This window comes from Lithobates pipiens, unplaced genomic scaffold (assembly GCF_037356315.1).
Source record: "Lithobates pipiens isolate NorthernLeopardFrog02 unplaced genomic scaffold, aLitPip1_a1.2 Scaffold_3, whole genome shotgun sequence".
Lineage (NCBI taxonomy): Eukaryota > Metazoa > Chordata > Amphibia > Anura > Ranidae > Lithobates > Lithobates pipiens.
Genome location: NW_027507790.1, coordinates 82,827,224 through 82,853,755, shown reverse-complemented (window position 1 = coordinate 82,853,755; position 26,532 = coordinate 82,827,224). Strand labels below are relative to the sequence as shown.

General features: G+C 41.9%; 1 protein-coding gene across 2 annotated transcripts in view; it reads left to right on the top strand.

Moving 5' to 3' along the window:
* MLXIP (MLX interacting protein) overlaps nucleotides 1–26,532 on the top strand; it is a 127,171-nt gene that overhangs the window by 77,416 nt on the left and 23,223 nt on the right. For both annotated transcript variants that reach the window (XM_077461959.1, XM_077461958.1), the window contains 4 exons: nucleotides 2,055–2,144; nucleotides 5,400–5,509; nucleotides 6,105–6,705; nucleotides 19,413–19,534. In XM_077461959.1, coding sequence (XP_077318085.1) covers nucleotides 2,055–2,144; nucleotides 5,400–5,509; nucleotides 6,105–6,705; nucleotides 19,413–19,534 — 923 coding nt within the window. The remainder of the gene's footprint in view (nucleotides 1–2,054; nucleotides 2,145–5,399; nucleotides 5,510–6,104; nucleotides 6,706–19,412; nucleotides 19,535–26,532) is intronic.

Sequence of the window (26,532 nt, the reverse complement as noted above, 5' to 3'; positions counted from 1 at the left end):
ATGTGCAGTATTTACCTTTTATTTTTAATGTTTATGCCGACTTCCGAGCTCTCCTCCCATGGGAGTAGGCGTGTTTATCGGCTTCGCAATGGTCCCTGGGAACTTTTTTAGCTATTTCCCAGGAATCAGTGGGGGACACAGTCATGCCGAAATCTCGTGAGATTTCGGAAGGAGGACGCCTGTCACGTGACGAGGGCATGTGCGAAATTGCCATTTTGAAAGTGGGCAGGCAGCTCTATCTGCCATTACCACTATAGCACACGAGGCAAGAGGAAGGAAAACAAAGGCGACACTCAATGAGCATGTGCGAGATGGAGCGGTGGATGCTGGGAGATCAGCATCATCGCATCCAGGAAGTAAATGCCTGTGGGCTTCAAACGCCCACAGTGAAAATGGAAACCGCTGGACTGCTTTTTTAAGTTTTCCTTAGCAATGAAATAATCACGCCGGGGGTTAAAAAGACGCCGATCGTGACTGCAAAGACACCGTAGGAATCGCCCACCAGTGACGCAGGTAAAAAAAAAAAAAACTGCAACGGAATCCCGCTTTAATTTTGGTTATATACCCAGTGAAGGGACTATCGGGTGAAAGAGATCCTACATAACTTGCACCTGTCTATCTGCAGTCTTCTCTTTTCTACATCTATTTAAAGTCCAGAATTTATAAAGCTTGTCTGATCATTCAGAAAAAAGGCTGAGAACTGAAGTCACAAATCTGTAGAGCTCAGCAAGGGGAGCTCTGAGCTGATTTAGAGAGAAGGGTCACACATGGCACACGGGAACAGTTGAGGCTGCCAGCTGGAGATTCCTTCCCTGTCACTTTTTTCCTCTTGGCGTCAGGAAAACTTGCACACTACAAAATCCTTTGTTCATATTTCATGTCTGAGGTTTTTAACCACTTTAACAGGGCACATAAGAGGGCCAGGTGAGTGGTAGGGAACACCAGGTGAAGTTGATGCTGCTCCTTTCAGATTGGGTCTAGAGATCCTAATGCACATATATAAAACACCCAAGACGGCGCCTCAATGTAGGTGTAGCTTTTTTTTTTTTTTTTTTTTTTTTTTTTTTTTTTGAGGAAGTAAACCCTGGTGGGTTTTACTTCCTCTTTATTTCCCTGCAAAGGTAAAGCCCAATGCATAGTAGCCCATTATGTATCACCTGCTTGAAACCGAAGTCTGTGATGCCACCGATGTCTCCACTAGCAGAGAGCGTCCATCTTCAACCTGCATATTCTGGCTCTGGGACTGGCCAGAATCGCGTGACATCACTCCCGTATATGCACGTGGCAGCCGCCAGTCACAGCAGGACCTCTAATTGGAAACTGCACAATGTGCCCTTTCTAAAATGCGCACGTGCTGTCATCTGTGCTTGGCTTTTTCGTAAATATCTCCTACACTGTGGAGGTTTAGGAGGTATTTCCAGCACCTACAGGTAAGCCTTAATATAGGCTTACCTGTAGGTAAAAGTGGTTGTACAGGGTGTACAACCACTTTAATTAAAAAGAATAAAAGGCAATAAAAATGCACTCGCTGGTTAAAAGTGAATCCAGGCTTGTCATAAACCCATATAGACCTCCATAGGATCACCTGGATCATAGGCAACAGCGGCTTCCAGGAATAGCAAGATGGCTTTGGTTCCAAACAGCATCTCTCTCAGCTGGTTGATGGTGGCATGAAGTGGAGGGGGTGTGGGTACATGTGTCAGGACAAGCAAGACCACCCCTTTATCAAACCATAGGAAAGCATAACAAATCTAACATTTGCAGAAGAAAGCAGGAATGACAGTTTCTACCAGAATGAGTAGTGGATGTTTTCAATGATCAATATGTAATGCATATACATAAAATGCATTTGTCCTGATGAAAGGTTAAACTGCTTGCCCACTTGGAAAGTCACTAAATGTGGGGTCTGTAACTTCATTTCTTAAACCATTTTCATAATCTAATCTGAATGTTTGCAATAAACAGATTTATTCAGTCGCCTCTTTCTAGCATGGAAGAGGAGCTATATAAGAACAAAAACAAATTTAAGTGGTGTTTTCTTTCTTTAACCACAGAACATTCGGGGAATGCAGATATGATTCAACCAGAGCTTTTTCCACTTCAACCCAACTTGGATTTGATGGACACTTTTGAGTCTTTCCAAGGTAAGTCGATCTGTGGATTATGAGTGATATTTATCTGTAGTGGAGTCTGAGCACTTAATAGCCACGTGCCCACATCCTGAGTGAGGTGGCGGAAGGCAATATATACGTTTCTTGTGGGTGTTTATTTATTTATTTTTATTTTTTGCAGGAGAGGCCTAGATCGTTTCTATAATTAAAGTGTAAATTTTTTTTGCAGCGAAATTGACGATACCGTCTGCAATATGTTTGCTTCAAGTCCCTATTCACATAGTTTACCTCTTGTTAGATGCTGTATTCTGGACCCTCCAGAAAGGCAAAAAAAATCTTATAGTTCTTTGTTAATGAGGGGCCTGGGCAGCTGTTTGCCATAAGTAGCCCTGAGCTCTGATATACTTTGCAGTGTTGTTTAATACAGCAACTTGTAATTTGCCCATTTTATAAAATGCAGACCTTGGTATAGAACTGGTGGTACTTCAGTAATCGGCAGGCAGAACTGACAGGTCATGTGACCCCCTCCTACTATTCCTTTTTATTGTAGTCCAGCAGCTTTGATGTGCCTGCCAGCAAAGTGCAATTTTATAAAGCACATCAATTTGCCTTATGAATGTGCGGGGCTGCAATATCACATAGTTATAAGCTTCTCTCCTTCAGGCCCAGCTTTACTTCTTCAGAACCCCCAGCAAGTCTTACACTTGTGCTCACTCCTCTTGAGATCTTCCACAGCCCCTTTACCAAAAGTCTCCCATCTGGACTCTGCTTCTCCTGTGCATACTCACAGCATTCTCATTTCATTCCAAGAGGAAGGACATCTGTTACCAGGTGAACAGTCCTCCAAGAGGAGGCTGTACTCATGAGCAGTCTGCTCAAGAAAGTATAAAACTTTCAAGGGGTACTGAAAGTGGGGTATGGACCTTTTTGAAAAGATTTAAAGTGTTTCTAAAACCCAGGACCCTGCATTCACCAGATCTGGTCTACCACAGTACACCGAACATGGAAATGCAATTATTTTAGTAAATATAAACGGCTAAATACCTTTTTTCATCAGCAGTATATAACAGTCTTGTAACTTCTATCAATGTCCAGCTGAGCACTGGTTAAAGCTTGTAGAAGGAGTTTTCATTCTCAAATTTTTAGAATTTTTTCTTTGAGCATTGCAAAGCACGTTCGATGCAGTTTAGAGTGCACGACTCATCACACCAACATTTATCCTGGGCGGGAGGTGCATCGGTGGTAAAGCACCGCTATTTTTAGCTGCGCTTTTTTGTCTGATCACCTGCAGAGGCGCTTTGCTGGTATAGCCATGCTGCCCCATTGATTTCAATGAGCAGGAGCGGTATACACACTGCCCCAAAGACGCTGCTAACAGAACTTTTTTTTTACTGTCCTGCTAGCGCACCGCTCCAGTGTGAAAGCCCTCAGGGTTTTCACACTGGAGACAAAGCAGCGGCTGTTTAATGGTGTTTTGCCAGTGCTATTTTTAGCTCTGTAGCGCATGCAAAGCTCCCCAGTGTGAAAGGGGTCTAATTGGGAAAACAGTGTAAATATTTGCCAGCACATCACAGATCTTCACGTTAAAGCAGATCTTCACTGCATCTGAGCACCACAAACCAAAAACGCGACTAAATTCATTTTTTATATTCAAAGCAAACTCCCCCCATCCATCCATATCTCTATGCTTTTTGTTGAGAAATCACTTTGAAAAAACTTCCCTAGCATTTCTAGCTGTGGCCATCTTGAGTAAGGACAACTGATTCATGTAGCCTTTTACTTCCTGGAATTCATCTGCCCTTGGCTCAAGCATGCATGCCAGAGTGTGCTTAGCTAAGAGAACCTCTCCTTCCCTCCTGAAGACTCCTGGGATGTATGACGTAATTTGCCTAGGCCTGGAAACCAGTTTGAAATTGGCAAATATAATATACTTTCCTTACTATTTACTAAAGCTAGCAGCATGAGGATTGAAAATGTTGGGAGAGTGACGCTTCACTTTAAGTCAAAATGTTTTATTGAAGTATGATCACATTACAAACACAAGTGCAACATTTTGGGTCAAGCAGACCCCTCTGTTAAGCACTCTCGTTTATGATGTGACCATATTTCAATAAACTACTTGGAGTTGACTATCTGTGGTGTGCTGGCAAATATCTACACTGTGCCATGCATGAGCCAGTCTCCAACAGGCAGTTGCTGCATCACCCAATATCCTAAAGCCTCTTCCAGGAACTTGTGTGATGGAAATATGTATGGTTATCTAAAAGCGTAGGAATCTCATGTTGCATAGGAATGGAATCTTAAGTATTGAACAGTCCTGCCTAAACTTTTATATTTTTGAACATTTCTGCAGTCTGGCCTAACGTCAGTCTACTATATGGGGAACTGGGTAAAATCTAGTAATGCCCCTAGACAGCATAAACCAGAGTGTATTATGTCAAAGTGGGAAAACCTCCCAAACAGTGTTTCTCCCCTGGAGGAATTAACCAGTTTTATTGAGCTTGACAGTTAACAAGGGGTTGCACATAAGTGAACAGGTAGGTTTTTATGAAAATTATTTCTGGATATTTTCTCATGTTTCTACATGCAACTTATAGCAGAGCTAAAATATTAGAATGTTGTACCTCCGAAGATCTGGTTGGACTGCCAGCTTGTACCTTGGAAGCTTATAACCTGATCTGTTTAGAGAAAAATGCTACTAAAAATCTCAATACATTTAATATCCATACATTTTAAAAAGTACAACTAAAAGTTACTGTTTGACAATCTAAACAAATTCCAAATCTGGTTACTATGGGAAGTAAACTCCTAAAATAAATCTTTTTTACTTTCCCTGGCTCAACCCTCCAATTTGTCCCTCACCTACTCCCATTCACCCCTCCCCCAATCACCGCCCAGAGCTCTGTGTTGACATTCAACACAGAGCTTTGTACAAAGGACGATCTCTGTATTTCTCATCCTTGCAAAGTAGGAATAAACCCAGTGGTGATCAAATATTTCTAAAGGAAAGCTCGGTTTGTGATTAAAAAATATATATGTATGTGTGTGTTAAAAAAAAGATAGAGATAGATTATAACATTTTTTTACATTTTGTTTCGGTATAGCGTTGCATGACTGTACAATCGCCAGTTAAAGTAGTGCAGTGCTAAATGGCAAAAAATGGCCTGGTGAAGGGGGTAAAATCTTCCAGAGCTGAAGTGGTTAAATTGATTTTGCATTTAAACTGAATGTCTTAAAGTGGATATATATAAATATCTAAAAAATTTTTTTTTTTTTCTTTCATTTTAGATCTTTTCTCTGGCAACCGTCTGCCATCTTCTTTGTTTACTTTTGCCTCTTCTGTACCTACCGTCCCACTGCCTGACCCCGCTTTGCATTCCTGTAACCAGACGATGGCGGTAAGGATAAGCAAGTTAAAAGAATTAAGGAATAACTTCAGTTATGGTTTTTTTTTGTTTTGTTTTTTTTTTGACTCGGCAGCTACAAATATATTATGGCTGCTGGCTTTGAATTAAAAATATATAAAAAATCACTGCCATCTTGGATACAGGCGTTGGCTGCGACTTCCTGATGAACAGCCTGTTTCCTGCTTAACTCTCCGAGTAGTCCGCCAACCTCCTGGGACATGTGATATGTCATGGGAAGCGGTAGGGCAAGGGTGTCATCCTTGCCTTGGCTATTATTATTCACTATTTATATAGCGCCAATAGTTTACGCAGCGCTTTACAATGTATGGGGGTGGGGACAACACAATTGCAGTTCAATACAAAAGGTACAGGAGGGCCCTGCTCGTAGATCTTACATTCTAAACGGAGGGGGTGGTGGTACAAAAGGTAATAGCTGCAGAGAATGATTTGATGGGGGTGGAATAATTGCAGAAGTGGGAGTAAGCACCAATAAACTGTTCTGAGTGACTGTGGTGGGACCATAATAAACCAGTCCTAAAATTCTATCTAGACTGCAAGGTGACCTTCTAATTTTGCTGTTTTCCAGCCTCCTGGCTCGCCATCGTCTAGCAACCTTGCACCTGTGAATCTTGATGAGGAGTTGATCCCACCCTCAGGTCCTCCTTCCATGCTCCCACGAGTGCCTGAAGTGAGGAGGGAACGGGCATCCAGTCTGGGCAATATATCTACTGTTCATGGACCAGTCAAGTTTAACTCAGACACTTCTATAAACAACCAGCATGGTTTTGTCCCAGTGTGCCCCCCTCCAGTTACGATTTTTCAGACGCCGCCTGGTCAACAAACGTTGCCTCCGAATCATCGCCTGGGACCCCAGCCCTCTTTTGTTAGCTCGGATGCTGATAAGTTTCACATGTGTAACGCCTCAGTTATTACGCACACGGCCTCTGCCACTCTTGCCCATAGTCCTTCTGCAACTACCTTCAGTCAGAGCCAGAACCTTATTCTCACAACGCAGCAACATGTGCCTTGTAACATTTCAGTGCAAACTGCTGGGGTAATGCAACAGACTGCCCCCCAAACCCATGGGTACTTTACTATTTCAAGCTCGGGGGCTAAGCAGAAAAAGCAGCCTCCAAAAATTGTGCCTGCTCCTCAGCAAGAGACTGTATCTTTGCTTTTTACTCCTGGTAAGTGTTGGGTTTCTGAGATTGCAGCCCTCAAGGGACTCCTGTCAATCTGTTTAATAAGTTTTTATGATTTAAATAAAATGTAAAGTTTGAAAGCTAAAATCAATGTTTTACTATATGAAAATCCAGGCTGAGAGCATACTGCCAACTAATCTGCCTTACAGGATATGCACCACCATTCTGTCCTTTGTTAGAAGGGACAAAGGTGGGTTTTATTTGTTTCTTTTTTGCAATTCTAAGGGGCTCCTTTAAAAGCAGCAGTATGGTCAAAACCTGGTTAAAACAAACGGCACACATTAATTTGTTGCAGTTTTTTTTTTTTTTTTATAATTGTGGTCTGTGCTTTGCTAGATTGTGGACTCTGAAAATAGTAGTGCATTAAAACAAAATTAACTTTGAGGGGAAAAAAAGCAGGAAAGAGTTTGGTCATGACCTTTGTCACATGGCCGGTATTAAGTCCGGATGAGTTCCTCCATAGCAAGTGGCTTGTTATGGGGGCACTTGAAATTGCACAGAATGGCCCTACCGGAACTTCTGCTTCCTGTTCAATTCCATTGTACAAAGGCAACAATAACATGTTGGTTATTTACTTTTTGGCATTGCTCTAATACATGTAAAGATCATCTTTTTTTTTTTTTGCTAGAAAATTACTCTAGAATCCTCAAACATTATATCCACTTTTTCATTTTTTTTTTTTTTTTGCAAAGATCCTAGAAAATAAAATGATGGCTGTTGCAATTTGTCACACAATTGCGTACACTTGTGGAATGGTACCAAACTATGGTAATTAAAGATCTTCATAGACGACATTTTAAATATTTTTACAAGTTGCCAGTTTAGCGTTAGAGGTCTGGTGCTAGAATTATTGCTCTCGCTATAACCTTTGCGGTGATGCCTCATACATGTGGCACAAATGCCATTTACATATGCGTTCATTTCTGCATGTGAACACAAGGTGACAGATGCGCTTTAAAAAAAAATAAAAGTATTTTTATATTGTGATGTCCCTTAAATTTATTTTTTAATCGCTTTTATTCCTATTACAAGAAATGTAAACATTCCTTGTAATGAGAATAGGACATGACAAGTCCTCTTTATGGAGACTTCTGGGGTCAATATGGAAAGCATAAGATAAAATTTTTTTTATAATCGTCGGTGGGGTCAAATTGGCATTCGCTACCGCAGCGAAAAAAAATTCAAAGAAGCAGAAAGGAACACGTGAATGTGTTTGTTTGTTTTTTTTTTTTCTTGAAAAATCTATTCATGCCAAAATTGATCAAGTCATCGAATGTACAGTACTGAGCATTATCATACAAATGTATGCCAATCTATTAGTGTACAGCCAGCTTAAGGGCCAGTTCACACTTGAATGCAGTGCGGGAGAGCCGCTTTCCCATGCACTTCCCGCATTGCATTTCAATCGCACTGCCATTGCAATCTGCGGCAGGGCTCAGTTCAAAGTGAACTACACCCCAAATGCAGTGCATTTGCCCACACCGGCCCACAAGGTACAAATGTACCATGTGATACGGTTGCTGTGCGTTTCAAAAAGTCCTGCCTGCACTAAACTTGATTGTTAGACTTGCTTATTTTATACCTATCATCATGTTTGTGTACACGTGATGAATTCTATTGGCTGTTCTGCTTGAACAGCGTATGCTTAGACTTTAAATTCCTATGATGGAAATGCTTTTGTGTGACTAGCATGTACACATGCAGGTATTTCCATTGTCCCGTACACAAAGTGGAAGTTTGGCTGAGGCCCTGGTGGCTGGAGCGTGACCTGTAAGTTCATTTTATGTATAGGTTAGTCTTTTCATGTATGGTTAGCCTTGGTGATATCTTACATTAACAATGGGGCACTCAGCCAAGGTGTAGTAATGTGCTGTCGTTTTTTTTTTTTTTAAGAAACTTTTGTTTGCTAATGAAATATTGGTCCTGCCAGTAAATCTTCCTGGTTAGGGGTTGAAATGTTATCCATATGCAACATTTCTAATTTAAGGGCATATATATTCTCTCAAAACTCAACAAGTAGCATACAATTTTAAAGTTTTATTAGAAAAAGATTAAAAACAGGAGAAGGGAAAGTTCATCCATGACAAAGGATAAATTGATTATTAAAGCATTTACAAACAAGACACTACAACTCTCGACATGTTTCACTCGATAGTTTCTTCAGATTGATGGTGTATATGGAAAACCATTCATCCAGCTAAACCACCTTGGATGCTTGCAGAGATATATATTTCTCTTTAGAAAAATCACCAGTATAGCTCCACTCTGCAAGCATCCAAGGCGTGTTTAGCTGAATGAATGGTTTGCTATATATAAACCGACCGATTTGCTTGTTTTATTCACATCCTCTTTGGAATTAAAGCAGTTCTGTTGAGGCTTGGTTCTCTTTAGTGACCACTTGTTTCTATGTCCTTATGTCTTGATACTACTGTTCTATTTAAAACAAATCCCGCATAGTTCCCTCTACACACTATGCCAATCTGCATGTATATTCATGTCATTGTATTTTTTTTTTCTTTTTTTTAATGCGTTCATGAGATATTCAATTGTTTTTGTTTTTTTACTATAAAAAGAGCCACCACATCAATCTCCTAAAACTATCGAGTGAAACATGTCGAGAGTTGTAGTGCCTTGTTTGTAAATGCTTTAGAGGAAGTAAACCCTGATGAGTTTACTTCCTCTTTCATTCCCTGCAAAGGTAAAGCATAATGGACTACTATGCATCGCAATAATGTCACTCCTGCGCATGCGTAAGGGAGCCGCCACGCACGGCATATTTGCCGTTGATGGTGCCGCGCTCAGTGTGCCTGCGTGCCGCTGACAGCGATGCCTGTCTTTCAGTAAATATCTCCTAAACCGTGTAGGTTTAGGAGATATTTCTTGGACCTACGAGTAAGCCTTAATCTAGGCTTACCTGTAGGTCAAAGTGTGTTGTAAGGGTTTACAACCACTTTAATAATCAATTTATCCTTTGTCGTGGATGAGCTTTCACTTCTCATGTTTTTAATCTTTTTCTAATAAAACTTTAAATTGTATGCTATTTGAGTTTTGATCTCTATACAGGTATACCCCACTTTTAAGTACACAATGGGGTTTATTTTTCTAAAGCTGGAAAGTGCAAAATCAGACTCACTTCTGCATAGAAACCAATGAGCTTTGAGGTTTTATTATCAAAGCTTAATTGAACAAGCTGGGGTTAGAAGCTCATTGGTTTCTATGCAGAACTGAGCCTGATTTTGCACTTTCCAGCTTTAGTAAACCCCATTTTGTGTACTTAAAAGTGGGGTATGCCTGTGTAGAACACCCTTAAAGTCCCGAGGTTTGTTACCTCTTTGCCCGGCTCTTTAATTATTTGACATTTTTCATATTTGGGATGTGGTGTTCTTTTGTTTCCTCCATCTTGCCCTCTATCTTTATCCATATGCAGCTCTCACTCTCCTTGTGCTTGCACTCCTGCACCAAGCCCAATACATGGTGCGTTTTTTTTCCGAACTCAGCTGGCCGCCTCCCAGGTTTCAGCAATTGACTGAGAGCTGGTTCACACAGATGTAGTCTAGTGCGTTTTTAACATGCATAAAAAACCACATGCACAATGTTTTCCAAGCGTTCCAATGTCCATAGTTCACAGCAGTTCAGTGCGTTCCAGTGTAGTCAGCAAAAGTTGAACATGGTGCATTTTTCTGTATGGAACACCTGAAAAGCAGCAAAATGCACTGGCATGCATATGTCCTGAATTGAGATAAAGAATCGAAAGGGGGGGGGGGGAGAAATGCACCAGAATGGCTCAAATGCGTGTTTTGTATGAGTGTTTTTAATGCATTTGGAACACCACAATTGGAAGTTGTGGCGTTAACAGGCCCTAATTGCCTGAGCACATGATCTAAAAATCGGATGAAAAATATCACTTTTGAAGCGGTTGTATAATTGTATCGTTGGTACAGAGCTTTCGAGAGCTGATCGTGACCGTTCATCCGATTATTATCCGATCGGAAAAACTCAAATTCTCGTTTGATACCATATTTTACGATTTTTGTTTATTCAGTACAGTTGTCGTCCAAAAATACAATAGAATGCACTACAACACATTATATCGCTTCTGAATATTTCTTTTTTTTCTTTTATTCTGAGAATTTTCGTAACTTTAGTAAACTCTCTCTTTTCGATATGTGACTAGCATGCAAAAAAGATCTGTCATCCAATTTTAAGATCGTGTGTATGGGCCATAACATAGTCTCCTGCATTGACCCTCATTGTCTGGTGGTGAGTAGAGAGAGACTGCAAGGCAGGACGCCAACAGCTACATGATACACTTGGCACTGCCCCATCTCTGCAGCCATGTAACCACTAAACATTGAAAAAGATATTGCACTTTTAAGAAAATCCTTCTGTAGTTTTGTGCCCTAGCAAACAGAAAAGATGAGGGCTTGCTATATACTGTAAATGAGGAACCTGCATCTCTGTGGCTGTCGTTTTGTAAGCTTGGCTGTTTAGAAATGTAAGCAATCTTTTTCTGTGTGCGTGAGACTTTTTTTTTTTTTTTTTTTCCCCGTTTGGTTGGTGGTGTTTAATCCTAAAGCTGTTAGGTGCTGTTAGCTGTTGCCCATGGCAAACACTTTACATAGCCCTGTAGTCCAGCATTGAAAAAAAAGTATTCATATTTTACACGTGGCAACAATGTTTACGTCTTAGCACACTTTCACACGCAAGACCCATGATCCTACGTATGAGTGAGTATGTAGACACCTAGTGGTAGTTTATGTTCATGAATTTATGTAACCGTTAAAGCTCAACTCCACGCAAGCAGTTAATTACATGGATACTGTTCAACCTGCCAAAGGACTTGTAATTTAGCCAGTTTTGTAATCCAGCAAACCTTGCCAGGCAGCACAGCCATGCCCTTGACCTTTGCTTCTGCAGTAGCTCAGTTTAGTCAAGAACACACTTCATAGTGGAGACTGATGAGGTTCTCCCTGTGTTTACACTGTAAACTAAGGCACTTATGCGGGCTCACTCCCGAGCTGCCCTGTCTGCCTCTATTGACACTCTGCCACGCCCCCCGCTCCTTCATCTCAGAATTTGATTGACAGCTGGAGCCAATGATTATAAAGTCCTAAATGTTTTTTACCTTCATGCATTCTCTGCATTAATTTAAAATGCACCATCTGACTCGGGAATGCACATGCAAGGGTGCCCCCTTAACAGCTGGCTTGCTATGGGGTTACTTGGAAGAAAGAACAGACAAATGATTGCAAAATAGGAAGTGACCACCAGTGCAAATATCAGTGCACAGAGTAGGTATGTATAACATCAGTTTTTATTTTAAGCCAAAAACAAAATGAACCTTTCCTATTGATTAACTTGCACTGTTGTGTGAGAAACTGCTTATTTTTGTTCTCGGCTTACAGTAATTATTGCCTTATAGCAATTAAAAGCAGAGCTATAGTCTCATTGAATCCAGCGCCGTGCCGTCCCCTGAACTCCCCATCAGCTACTGACCTCTTCAAACCACAATTGTGGGTCTCAATCGTCGCCCGATGTCTTCTAAAAATCCCACCTGTATGCCAATTTTCAATTCCTAGCCTAAAGTTCTACTTTGATTAGGTGGTAATTTTTATTCTGTAATCTACACCAGAATACATGGAATAATTTATGCACAGAATAGAAGGGTGGACTTTTGGCTTATTGCCCTTTTGTAACTTTCTGCTACACATTTGTCAGCCCCCACAAATGCTAGAGTTAATGTTTACTTGGAGTCTGGGGTCAAAATAGGGGCTTCATTGGCCCTGTCAACCGTGGACAACTAACAGACATTTTGTTTTTGATTTTTGATGTCCAGAAGTTAAAGGAGTTTTACAGTCACAAGTATTTTTTTTTTTTTTTTATCTTGTATGTTAAAGTAAAATGTGCATTTTTCTACAATGCAGAGTAACGCTGGAAAAAGTGCTTTTGCGGTGCCTTTGATTTTGAGTGGCACCACAATGCACCTTGCCAACAATTCCATACATGTGCGTTTCAGAACACCACTATGCACAGATGTAAACAATCTGAGTGTTATGGTGTGCAGCTTAAAAAAAAAAAAAAAAGTGAAATGCGATGGTTTGGCATCCCCTTCACAATTAATGCGGCGATAATGCAATGAAAGATGGTGAATGCATCCTTAGTGCATTTTTACACACCAATTACTTTTCTGTCCCTGATGAAGCAAGTTCAGTGGCTCCATCAGCACTACACAGCCTATTTAAACCTTCAAAGTCAGGCCTGCACTTCTGTGGTGCAATCTGCATTTACATTTTAATAGATCCTGCCTGCAGCCCCAATTAAATCTCGCACACGTACGTGCATTTAGGGGACACATTGCCTAAATGCTTTTGAACAGCACATCAGGTGTTCCCACACAAGCCAGAGACAGGACCATTCTATGGCCAGTATTAGATGACGTACAGTGCCTGGACACAGTATTCATACCCCTTGAAATATTCCCCATTTTCTCATGTTGCAACCAAAAACTTAAATGTATTTTATTTGATAGACCAACAAAGTGACACATAATTGTAAAGTGGAAGGAAAATGATAAATGGCTTTCAATTTGTATTAAAAAATAAATGTGGAAAGCGTGGTGTGCATTTATATTCATATAAAATTTAGATTTTATATTCCTGAGTCAATACTTTTGTAGACCACATTTAGCTGCAAATCTTTTTGGGGATGTTTCTACCAGCTTTGCACATCTAGAGTGACATTTTTGCACAATCTTTGCAAAATATCTCAAGCTCTGTCAGATTGGATAGAGCGCGTCTGAACAGCAATTTCCAAGTCTTGCCACAGATTCTTAGTTGGATTTAGGTCTGGACTATAACTGGGCTACTCTAACACATGAGTATGCTTTGACCTAAACCATTCCGCTGTAGCTCTGGCTGTATGTTTAGGCTTTGTCCTGCTGGAAGGCGAACCTCTGCCCCAGTCAAGTCTTTTGCAGACTGTAACAGGTTTTCTTCTAAGATTGCCCTGTATTTGGCTTCATCCATCTTACCATCAACTCTGATCAGCTTCCCTGTCCTTGCTGAAGAAAAGTATCACCACAACATGATGCTGCCACCACTATGTTTCACAGTGGAGATGCAGGGTGATATGCAGTATTGGTGTTCCGCCATACATAGCTTTTTGATTATAGGCTAAAAAGTTCAACTTTAGTCCCATCTGACCAGAGCACCTTCTTCCATGTTTGCAGTTTGCGAGAACCCATGTGGGAGACACAGCAAACGGGACGACTTATGGCTCTCCTTGCCCGGCCTGTCAGTTTAGGTGGACGGCCATGTCTTGGTAGGTTTGCAGTTTACGTTTTTGGATGATGGATTGAATAGTGCTCCGTGAGCTGTGCAAAGCTAGGATATTTTTATTTTTTTATGACCTAATCCTGCTTTAATCGTCTCCACAACTTTATCCCTGACCTGTCCGGTGTGTTCCTTGGCCTTTTATGATTTGGTTTGTTCACTCAAGGTTCTCTAACAAACCTGAGGGTTTCACAGAACAGCTAAATTTTTATAGTGAGATTAAATTACAGGCAGACTCTATTTACTTAAATAGATGACGTCTGAAGGCAATTGGTTGCACTAGATTTTAGTTGGGGAGTATCAGAGTAAGGCCCCTTTCACACATGTGGGCCATATGTCCGTATTTTATCCATCCATTTTTGGATTAAATACGGACATACATGCATCCCTATGGGATAGCGGGTGTCAGCGAATTAACATTTGCTGACACCCGATTTCTGTCTCTGCTATGGTCTGGTTCGGCAGACGGAGGAAAATCCTATTTTTCTATCCATCTGCGGAGCGGATGATCACGGACAGACGGTCCGTGTTGATCCGATCTCCCATAGAGGAGAGTGGAGATCTGACAGGGCGGTCCCTGCACAGTGTGGCTTAGTGGGGATAAAAGGAGCGATCCCCGCTGAGCAAGCAGATGTTCACGGGGCGGATCATCACAGATCTGTCCCGTGTGAAAGGGGGCTGAATACAAATGCACGCCACACTTTTCAGATATTTATAAAAAAAAAAATGGAAACCATTTGTCATTTTCCCTCCACTTCACAATGATGTGCCACTTTGTGTTTGGTCTATCACGTAAAATCCAAATTAAATACATTTTTGGTTGTAACATGACAATGTGGAACATTTCAAGGGGTATGAATGCTTTTTCAAGGCACTGTATAGAAGGCCATCTCTTATATGTGAAAATGGACTGAAGATTATACATAAAGAATATGTGTATTGTTTGGCTAAATGGGCACTTTGTAATATATCTACCCTGGTACAGGTACTTAGTATATTCTCATACTGAATGGATGGAACAATGGTCTGGCAATTACTTGACTGGGTTCTCTAAGCACCCTCAGGTGCAGGCCATCTGCTCCTGGGGACTTAAGTTTTTTTCCACGTCTGTCTCTAATTCTGTCCTCTGTTAGCCATGAAGGTGCTTCCTGTGATGTGTCATGAGGATAAGCACTGCAGTTTTGGTTACTAAAGCCTACCCGATTCCCTCGTGAAGACTGAGGAGAATAATTCAATACCTTTGCCATCTCCCCATCCTTTGTAACCAGGTTTCCTTCCTAATGCTTTCTTTATGGGGCCAATTATAGTCTGTCCTCCCTTTTTTACTGTTTATATACGTTAAAGACTTTCTTGTGATTTTTATTTATTTTATTTTTTCTGCTCTCCTCCGCTATGTGTCTTTCGTGTTCTATCTTAGCTGCCCTAATTGCACCCTTGCATTGTATTTTTTGAAGGCCAACGCCTTTGCTTTTATATGCATTTTTACATTGGAGTTGAGCCATTCAGGACTTTTGTTTTGCTCTTTTAAATTTCTTTCCCAGTGGGGTGCACTGGTTAATGTCCTTATTTAATATGCTCTTAAAGGAAACCCATTTCTCCTCCATGTTTGTTCCTAAGATTTTATCCCATTTTATATCTTCCAGCAATGTTTGTAGTTTAGGTTTCCTAAATTGCCCCATATTACCACATCCACGATCAGGTCTGTATTGTTGATAATCAGTTGGTCTAGTAACGCTTTGTTTCTAGTTGGTGCGTCTACCATCTTACCCATGAAATTGTCCTGCAAGACATTTAGGAACTGGCGAGCCTTAGAAGAATGTGTGGTTCCTTCTGCCCAGTCTATGCCTGGATAATTCATATCCCCCATTATGATGGCACTTACCATCCTTGCTGCTAATACAAATTGTGATGGGTCAGTCTCCCCCCTCCTCCCTCAGGTTAGGGGGCCTATAGCATACTCCCAGTATTTTCCTTAGTTTCATCCCTTTGGAGCTCTACCCATTCCACCTCCTCCCTAGCTCCCTTAGTGATGTCATCTCACATTCACTTGTACATAATTATTGATATACAGGCATACCCCTCCCCCTTTTTTACCCTCTAACCCTGCAATAAAGGGAATACCCTTGAATGGTTGCCAGCCAATCATGAGAGCTGTTGAAACGAAGTCTTTGAAATTCCCACAAAATCTAAATCCTCCTCATACAACAGTATCTAGTTCTCCCATCTTGTCCACCAGGCTCCTGGCATTGGTGAACATGCCACGTAGTTTAGACCGGTTGCATACTGCCCTCTTATTGGGTGTTCCGAAATTTAAACTAAGACTTGTTACTATACTTTCCTTGGGTTTATGTGTTTTTAAGTCAACCTACCATCAATGCCCCCATCTGTTCCACGCTGATTATCTCTACTTCCTGGGCACCCCCCACTTGCCCATCTAACTTTTTGCCCATCTTTACGCCCATCAAATCTGCACCCTCCTCATTTAGGTGCAGTCCGGCCCAGTTCGCCAGGAACCCAAACCCCTCCTTACTACACCAGCTCTTCAACTACTTGTTTACTTCCCTAATCTCCCTCTGCCTATCTGATGTGGCTCAAGGTACTGGTAGTATTTAAGAATACTACCTTGGAGGTAATTTTTCTCAATTTTAACTCCTAAGTCCCTAAAATCATTCTTCATCTGCCTCTGAATTTGTCATTGTTACCAACGTGCACCATGATAGCCGGGTCTTTTCCAGCCCCTCCCAGTAATCTTTCCACCAGATCTGATGTGCCGAACCCAAGCGCCTGGTAGACAGCATACAGTTCGGCGCTTCAGGTCTTTGTGACAGATTGCCCAGTCCATCCTAAGGGTTGAGCCCCCTACCACCAGACTCTTCCCTTTCCATTCAAACCCCCCCCCCCCCTCCCCCACTCACTGGAGGAATTCTTCCCCCTGGCAGCTAGTACATAGAGAAAGAGGGTCAGGACTTTAAATGAGGTGTCTATATTGCGGCTAATCGAAGTCAAAGAGAACATGAACAAATATTTGTTTGCCATGATTGAGTAGGTACAGGGATAAGATGGTCATCCCTGTAAGACTCTCATATCTGTTTAGTGTGAAACAGACCGAAGGTGTGCTAGGGCAGAAAGGAATGCCTGGTCCGGAAGCTGTGGTAGTAGGGTCCAATAGAAACACAGGGAACATGAGTGGATGTAACCCAGAGTATCTGGAACAATGTAATAAAGGGGCGCCGTTCTGTGGAACAATAAAAAACATAAATACACCAAATGGTGCTAAAAGTGTAAAAATGTAAGCTGATCAAAGGAAGGAGACTAACTAAAATGAATGTGAACTGATATCAAGACAGTGTAAGTAACAAGTGGGGATCCTACCCAGCGTTGCACAAGGCATAACATTTAGGGCGGGCGCCAGAGTCTGGGCAGAAAACCGCTCACTGAACCCCAGACGTCCATACCACCGTCGGCCAAGATGGCAACACCTGCTTGTGTCTGCAAAAGACGCAAAGCATCGACTGCACAAGCGGAAGCGTGGCACCGATGCCAGGGCGGACAGCCCCGCCAACGTCCCTGCACCCAACATAAGTCGGGTAAGGGGGGACATGGGAGGGGCGCCGAGGAAAGAATCACAGCTCCTGGAGGAAATGAGACAAAAAAAATCGGTCCAACAATCCGGCAGTGCGCATGCAGACAGACCAGAGTGTTGGGGAAATCTATATTTTATGCACTTGTCTTAGAATGGTAAATTAAAGGACTGAAACATAGAAAAACTAACTACCCATAAGGGAGATCGGTCTTGATTAATATGAGGACATTGAGGGTCATGATCCAACGATGCAACTACTCACTACACCTCCATCCCTAATCAATTGCAATAGAGGGGGCTTTTGGGACTTTAAATGAGAAGCATGGTAACATGCATCTCCATCCCTATTCAAGTATATAGAGAGAAAGGGTCGGGACTTTAAATGAGGTGTCTATATTGTGGCTAATCGAAGGCATCAAAGTGAAACATGAACAAGTATTTGTTTGACATGATTGAGTAGGTACATGGCAGACAATACATGCAATAATGGCACATATTACAAATCATGTATCCCTTGGCAGCTAGGGGAGTCCCTCAGCTCCAGCAGTGCTGGTCCCTGACTGGTTTCACCAATGTCACTCAATGTAGCGTACTTATTGGGATGTTCCAGCCCAGGATCAGCCACCCCTGAGCTTTCCCCTCTATCCTTCCTTACTGTCACCTATCTACTCTTTTCTAGTGCCTGCACCTTTGTCTCCACCCACCTCTGTGCTGGCCCCTGCCATTGTTATGAGTGGGAGCAGCTGTGCCAATCAGTGTCATTGTGATGGAATGTGCCCCATCATAGTTGTCTTTGGGCCCCATTGTGCCCCTTCATTGGTGTCCGTGAATGAAATGGTGCCCGAATGACTGCAGTTTGGAGACCACTGCTATCAAGCGTAGACCTGGATAATGGCTAGCTATGCTTGGGTTCCATCTTTCTAGAGCTTGGAGTAATCGATTAGTCACTGAGTTTATCAGTGTAAATAATAATTTAGCCTATGGCTTGTGTAATTTTATCAACTACTGTGCTAAAGGCCGTGACTATAATCGGTTATTTTATTCGATTTTGAGCATTATTCCTTTTATATCAGAAACTGGCCTAGATTTTGAGTTTTGATGGAAACTGTTTAGTGATTTTGTGTGTGCGCGCGCACGTTTTTAAATGAGAGAAAAAAAAAATCTACAGCTGTAGCTTCTGTAAGAGGTTTATAGTAAAATAATCTCCTTCATCTTTATAGCCCCTTTACCTCCCTAAATTCATAGATCTTTATATATAAAAAAAAATTAAATGGATTAGCCAGCAACATCAGTCCGCTAAGCAAGCACTTTAGAGGATTGTAACACATTCTTCACCACGGTCCTGGGCTTCTAGTCAATGCTGAGATGTCAATATATAAACATTAATGTTACATATGCGATATTGTCTAATGTAGCGATTAGGTTAACTCCAATGTTTGGGGATGGAATGGTATTGGGTGTTTTTTGTTTTGCTCTACCCACATCCTTTAGAGCTTTTTTTTTTTTTTTTTTTTTTTTCGATGCAAGACTTTTTAAACAAGTTTTCACTTGATGCTTATGGAAAAACCTGATGAACTGCAGCAGCTTACTAGCCAATATGTTTTGTATCTGTTAGTGTTGGAATGCTCCAGTTATATCTTTTGAAATATGAATTCCAATCCCACAATATACGTCTCTACATTTTACTCTACCCTGTTAATTGGACTTTTTATTTTTCTGTTTTTATACCTCCTTATTTTGCACCTTGCATTTTTTTAACCTGCAGTCATGTCTTTCAGCATCATTTTCAGGTCAGACTCAAGCTGTGATAGTATCTCCAGCCTCCCTTAAGTCAGACACCATGCTGGCACCAAGAATTACTCAGTCCAGTGTTGTGATTGCACCAGCAGGTCTTGCAAGGGTAAGTAACTGATTTAGTATTAAAACAGATTAATGTAAAACGCTTCCTTGTGGGAAAAACTTTTCTGTCAATTCTAGTTTTTAAAATGTAATGGGTACGAAAAAACACACGATAACGAAAATCTGAAGAAAATTTTCGTCCGAACTATCTGCCGATTTTCGGATCGTTGGTACGATGCTTTCGACAAAAGCTGGATGTGCAGACTATAAAATTATATAAAATTTGTCGTAAGTGAACGCAATGTCCGATTTTCGTTTAGTGCTTATTTTTTTTTCTTGTCCGAATAAAATCGCAAGACTACACATGCTCAGAAAGTAAAGAAAACATACAAGACTTAAACACCTTACATCACTTCTGAAGTTGTATTCTATCATATGAGAATATTTCGTATGGTGAGTAACCTCTTCACTTTCGACATGAGACTAGCATGCAACAAAAAATAAAACAGACGAACGGTCATCCGAAAATCTATCTGACCGTGTACGAGGCTTTAGGGCCCATTCACGCCAACAGGCAAGCATTCTGTTCTATATAACACACCCGCCGGTATGCATTGTATTGGACAGGCTTTCTCAGCTAGGGCTCCTCTGGCAATTGCTAGGGGTTCCTTGGTGAAATGAATCTCCCAATGTAGAAAATACTCTAATTGACAAATTTTACAATTCTAGGGATATAATTGATGGAATGATGCAGGCTGGGAATTTTTTTTTTTTTTTTTTTTTTGTGTGTATACAGTAAGTAAAAACGCCCGCATAAAACAGCGGTTCCTTCAAAGAAACATCGTTTACAAATGTCAGGAATAGTTTTAAATGATACAAAATGTCTTCTAACATGGTCAAGATGATCAGGTTTCCCCAATCCCTTACTGCAGCTTCAGCTCAAGTTGTGCCGCCTTCCAGTTTTACATCATAAAGTTTTATATCCCCAAAAACATTTCAATGATTAAGAGGAGGGTCTTGGGGCACCCCTTCACTGTAGCACCCTTAACAAGCTGTCCAACTAGGTACTGAAAATGTACTACTCACTAAAAGGGAGGGGAAAAAATGATTTTCTTTATCGTACATCATAGGACACAGTCTCCAGTATTTTTAGCGGTTATGGGCCTACCTTCAGGTGTTGACACTGGTATAACCAATACAGGAAGTTGACTCCCCTATATAACCCCTCCTCCTTCCAGGAGCACTCAGTTTTTTCGCCAGTGTCTAAGGTGTTGGTCTCGAGTGAAGATGTGCTCCAAGGAGGGATCCATGCTGGATTTAAAAGAACCTCCACAACCGGATCCATCCTCACCACTGAGGCCATAGGATGGTACCTGGACCTCGATTCAAGAACGAGGTTTTGCCTGTAAGCTTCTTTCTGCGAGCTGGACCCTAGGGACCAGGACAGGTCTTGCTACATTGCCTAAAGTTGTCCTGAGGGGTGCTATACAAGGCCCAAAGGAGCGGAACCCCTATTAAAAGGGCCCCAGTCTTTGAAGGTTTAAACTACGCTGCCTGCCGTGATGGGTGAAAGTTGGATCTGTCTGTTAAATCAGCAGTATCCTGCAGCGAAGGACAAGGTAAGGGAAGAAGCTATGCTTTTTTCTTCAATATACCTTCTATGCCTTAAAAATGTCTCCTCTGTAGGGAGTAACTTACACTACCTATGTACGATGTCTTAGTGCAGCTCTGTGGTCCCAGCGGCAGAGGGGGTTCTTACTTAAATCTTGTGGGATTTGGTAAAAATACAGCAGTTGCTAATAGAGATGTGTATAAACTTCTATATGGGCGGTGGCTGGTTGACGCAGCTGCTTTAGCTGCATGGTTTAATTACAACCCAGCATTTCCACCTAGTAACATTGGGGAAAATCCCTGTGCCTCTGTGGTTTTAAAGACTATAAATCTGCTGACAGAACCTCCCCCCTCTTCTCTCTTGTAGAGGTGTATAGTATATCCACAAGTTAGATACTCGCCTTACTTTGTGTTGGCCATTAGGGTCCCTAGCAGGGCCTGAGAATGCAGAGGGGCATGTCCGCAAAGTCACGTGGCGCTGTATATGGATGTAACTTCCACACACAGCACTCGCCGCATAGCTGAGGGGGAAGCGCTGAGGATGCCAATCGGATTTCACCTGAGGCTTTATATCATGAACACTCTCATTTCAGAAACTTTTTAACTGAAGAGAGGCAGTCTGTCACACTAAGACACCAGAGTGCTGGACACGTAAGGGTGTAAACAGGCATTTCCAGACAGGAAAACTATTGTTACTTAGCAGCAAAAGACCGGTTATTTTGGTGACATTGTCTGTGCTAGAATTGTTGCCAAGCAAATATTTTGTGTGTACCTCTGCTTTGTGCTTTGCACTATGTCTTCCAGACCTACCGTAAAGGTACCTAAAGTGTCACCCCCAGGCCCTGGGAATCCAGTTATGCCTCTATACGGTCTTCCTCTTCGGAGAGATCAGACATGGCAAGCCAGGGTGAGTCACTGGAAGCTAGCGGTGGTGCAACTGCTTCACACACTTCAACCCCTGTATATGTGACTGAAGATGCATTTTCCTCTGCCTTGCAAGGCTTAGAAGGAAGATTAGTGGCTTTAATTGCATCCTCCATCCAAGTGTATAGGAAGCGTCCTGGGTTCCCCTCCCCCACCTTAGACTCTTTACAGTCAGTGGAGGGTCCAAAAGAATTATGGGGACAGGATGGGGTATTGATCGGGAGGAAAGACATGCCGATTATTCTTCTACGGAGGAAACAATACTTGAAGTTCCTACTTCACAATCTGAAGTACAGAGCCTTACAAATAAGGTTCGCTCTGCTTTCATGCTACCCCTAACAGAGTTAGCTGAAGGTCCGGTCTCCTCCTTGGGTTCCTTGAAGCCTTTACAGCCTTTGCATGCATTTCCCATCCACGCATTACTAAAAAAGCTTATTTATACTGAATGGTATCATCCGGATAAGCATTTTTCCCCTCCAAAGAGACTCTGAAGTCTCTCTCCTATGGATGAAAAATTCAGTAAAAGATAGTTCCAGCAGTTGACACTGCGATTTCCAATGTGAAAAAAAAATGAATGTTTAACTTGCCCAGTGGACAATGAGCTTATGCTTAAAGATCCAACAGATAAGAAGTTGGAAGGTCTGTTAAAATCCTCTTTTCCTTAGCAGGTACTGTTGCTCAGCCTGCAATTGCAGCTATAGGCATCTGTCAGTCCTTAAAGGACCAGTTCACAGATGCTCTCAGATGAGCTCCTTGCACAGGAACTGGCCGAGCTACCTAAAGCATTATGCTTTGCTATAGATGCTATGAAGGATTCTATTCACCAGGCATCACGCCTTGTACTTGTACATATGCGAAGGACCCATTTGGTTAAAGGGTTGGTCAGCTGAAACGCCTTGTAAGAACCTTCTAACTAGTTTCCCCTTTAAGGGAGAATGATTATTTGGTGATAGTTTGGATAAATACATTCAATTTCCAGAGGAAAGGGTACTCTTTGGCAGTCAAAAGAAAATTATAAGCGTCCTTCATTTAAACTGTTCGGCCCTCCGGCCTCCGTCATCAGACCAGGCATAAAGGAAGACCCGGGGCTGCAAGCCTGCAAAGCAGAATACAAGACCTCGTTATGAAGAGGCATCTCCCCTCACCAAGGTGGGGGGAGACTTCTGATGTACTCTGAAGTCTGGCAAAGGGAGATTCAGGACAAATGGACTCTCTCCACGGTGTCTCAAGGATACAAGCTAGAGCTTTGAGACTTTCCACCGTCTCGTTTTCTGAGCTCAAACGTTCCCAAGGATTCAGGGAAAAGGCAATCCCTGTTGCAAGCATTAGACCGATTATTGGCTCAAGGAGTGATCAGACAGATTCCCAAACAAGAGCAAGGTTTGGGGTTTTGCTCAAACCTATTTACAGTGCAAAAGCTAAATGGGGATATCAGACCAAATCTAGATCTATGGAATCTAAGTTCCTGAAGATCTGCTCCTTTTGCATGGAGTCAATCAAGTCAGTCGTTTCCATCCTGCAAGGAGAACTTCTGGCATCCATCATCATCAGAGATGCATATCTGCATGTCCCTGTATTTCCTCCTCACCAGAGGTTTCTGCAGTTCGAAGTAGAGCAGAAGCATTTTCAGTTTATAGCCTTGCCCTTCGGCTTGCTACAGCACCTCGGGTGTTCACTATGGTATTAGCCCCACCTCTAGCCAGGTTAAGGGCACAGGGCATAACTGTCTTGGCTTACTTAGACAATCTATTGTTAATAGACCAGTCAGTGGCTCGCTTGAAGCAAGGTGTAGCCATTACAAGCAGTTACCTGGAAGGTTTGGGTTGGATTCTCAACCTAAAGAAATCCTCCTTAAAGCCACTAAGACGGCTGCAGTATCTGGGCCTGATCATAGACACAGCCCAGAAAAGGGTGTTCTTGCCTCCCGCAAGGATCAGCTCCATACAAGAGCTGGTGAGGATGATCAGGTCGTAGAGAAATCCTTCAATTTGCCTTTGCATGAAGTTGTTAGGGAAGATGGTAGCTTAATTCGAGGTAGTTCTTACCCCAATTCCATTTGAGACTGTTTCAAAACAGTATCCTGTCTGCTTGGAACAAAACGATTCAAGCTTTGGACTTTCCAATGTGGCTATCCCCATGAGTGTCCCAAAGCCTCAGTTGGTGGTTACTATCTTGGAACCTCCTGCAGGGAAAGGCCTTCAGACCAATTATCTGGAAGGTAGTAACGACAGATGCCAGCCTTTCAGGCTGGGGAGCAGGAGCCTTGCCCATCAACATCCAAGAGATTCCGGCAGTGTATCTGGCTCTAGAAACCTGGACCTCTAGGTTAAAGAATTGTCCTGTTAGGATCCAATCCGACAATGCCACGGCTATGGCATATATCAATCACCAAGGTGGCACCAAGAGTCTCTCAGCTCAGAGAGAGGTGAACCAGACTCTAACTTGGGCAGAAGAGAATGTCCCATGCCTATCGGCAGTTTTCATTCCGGGAGTAGAGAATTGGCAGGCGGACTATCTAAGTCGCCAGATGTTGTTCCTGGGAGAATGGTCTCATCATCCTGAAGTGTTTCAGGCTGTTTGCCAAAGATGGGGGACTCCGGACGTAGACCTTCTAGCATCCAGATTCAACACAAAGCTAGTCAAATTTGTGTCCAGGACAAGGGACCCACTCGCATACGGAACAGATGCGTTGGTGACCCCGTGGGATCAGTTCTCGCCGATCTATGCATTTTCCCATGATTCAGTTGCTACCTCGAGTTCTTTGCAAGATCAAGCTGGAAAGAAAGTCTGTAATAGTAGCACCAGAATGGCCCAGAAGGTCATGGTATGCAGAGATCACTAAGGCCATACCTGCTATCTCAGGGGCCAATATTCTATCCTACTTTACGAATGCTAAATTTAATGGCTTGGCTATTGAGACCCACGTTCTGAAGAAACGTGGGCTTTCCAGGTCCGTTAACTCTACTTTGATTAATGCTAGGAAGCTAGCTTCTAGAGCTATATATTATAGATATTTGGGAAGACTCTACCACTGCCTATTTTATCTGACATGTTCGCTATTAACTACTGTAATGTGAGTTTGATTTTTTTTTTTTATAAATTTTTTTTTTTTTTTTTTTAAACGTTCTTACTCCATCCTGGCTTTATCCTTCCATTACATGTCTGGGTTGATGTCGGAGCTGTCTCTTTAAAAGCTGTTACCATATACAGTCCAATACAATGAAAGAGCCATCCTTCTTGGGATCCATACAACCATAGAACGCTGAACCAGTGCCACGGTATTTGGAATTATAAGCAATTTGTGACCCCCTTAGATATACGTCTAATCGGGTCATTTTCATCTGGTAAGCCTGCGCTTCTTATGGTGGTGGGATTCGCACCGTAGGGAATTTTTATGGTCACATCTGATTTGGATTCCTGTTTTCATCGCACTTTGTTGGGACTTATATTTATGCATCCATTATTACAAGCTATGGACTCCACTTAATTACTATTTGTGTTTACATCTCACAAAATATTCATGGTTGTATGAATACACTGTATAGGGTTTCTTATACCCTTTTTTAACATATTTTCACTTTTTCATATTTATGAATTTTCTCTGTTTTTTCACTTTTAATTTGATTATTGTGGCATCATATATTTAGCGCTTACACTTTATATTTAACATTTCTGTGGCTATAAAATCCTAGTTTTAGCGTGTTGGCAGCTTTTTTCCTATACATTTGGTACTGCGCAGTGTTTGTGTTTGTGTGTGTGTGTGTGTGTGTGTGTGTGTATAGCTCCTATATATTATAGAGCCTGGAAAGCTTATGTTTCCTGGTGTGAATCCAAGGATTGGCACCCAATTAAGCGTAGATGAAGTTGGCCCTGAGTACTATTAAGGGCCAAGTCTCGGCCTTATCAATTTTTATTTCAAAGACCGCTTGCTATGCATTCTGTAGTCCAGGGTTTCATGCAAGGAGTGCTGTGGATTAATTCAGTTAAATGACACTTAAGCCCTTGGGACTTAAATGTAGTTTTGTTGGTGTTACAAAAACAGCCATTTGAACCGTTGCAGCATGTTCCCTTAGTCCTTCTGACTAGGAAGCAGATATTTTTGGTTGCTATATCCTCAGCAAGGAGGGTTTCAGAATTGGCTGCTCTTTCTTGTAAAGAGCCATATTTGATTATTCATGAGGACAGAGTGGTGTTACGCCCTCGTCCAGGCTTTTTGTCAAAGGTGGTTTCAAGCTTTCATCTGAATGAAGATATTGTCCTGCCATGGTTTTTCTGAAGACCATGTTACAGGGAAGAAAAGTCACTAAATTATCTTGATCTAGTGAGCGCAGTGAAAATCTAGTTAAAGAAAACTTCTCAGGCTCTTAAGACTGGTGTCTTATTCTTCTGCCAGAGGGTCCTAAAAAAGGACAGGCATCATCAAAATCCATTGTCGCTAAGTGGATTCTGCAAGTTAGAATTCAAACTTATGATTTTAAAGGGAAAGATTCTCCCTTTTCAAGCTAAGGCGCACTCTACCAGAGC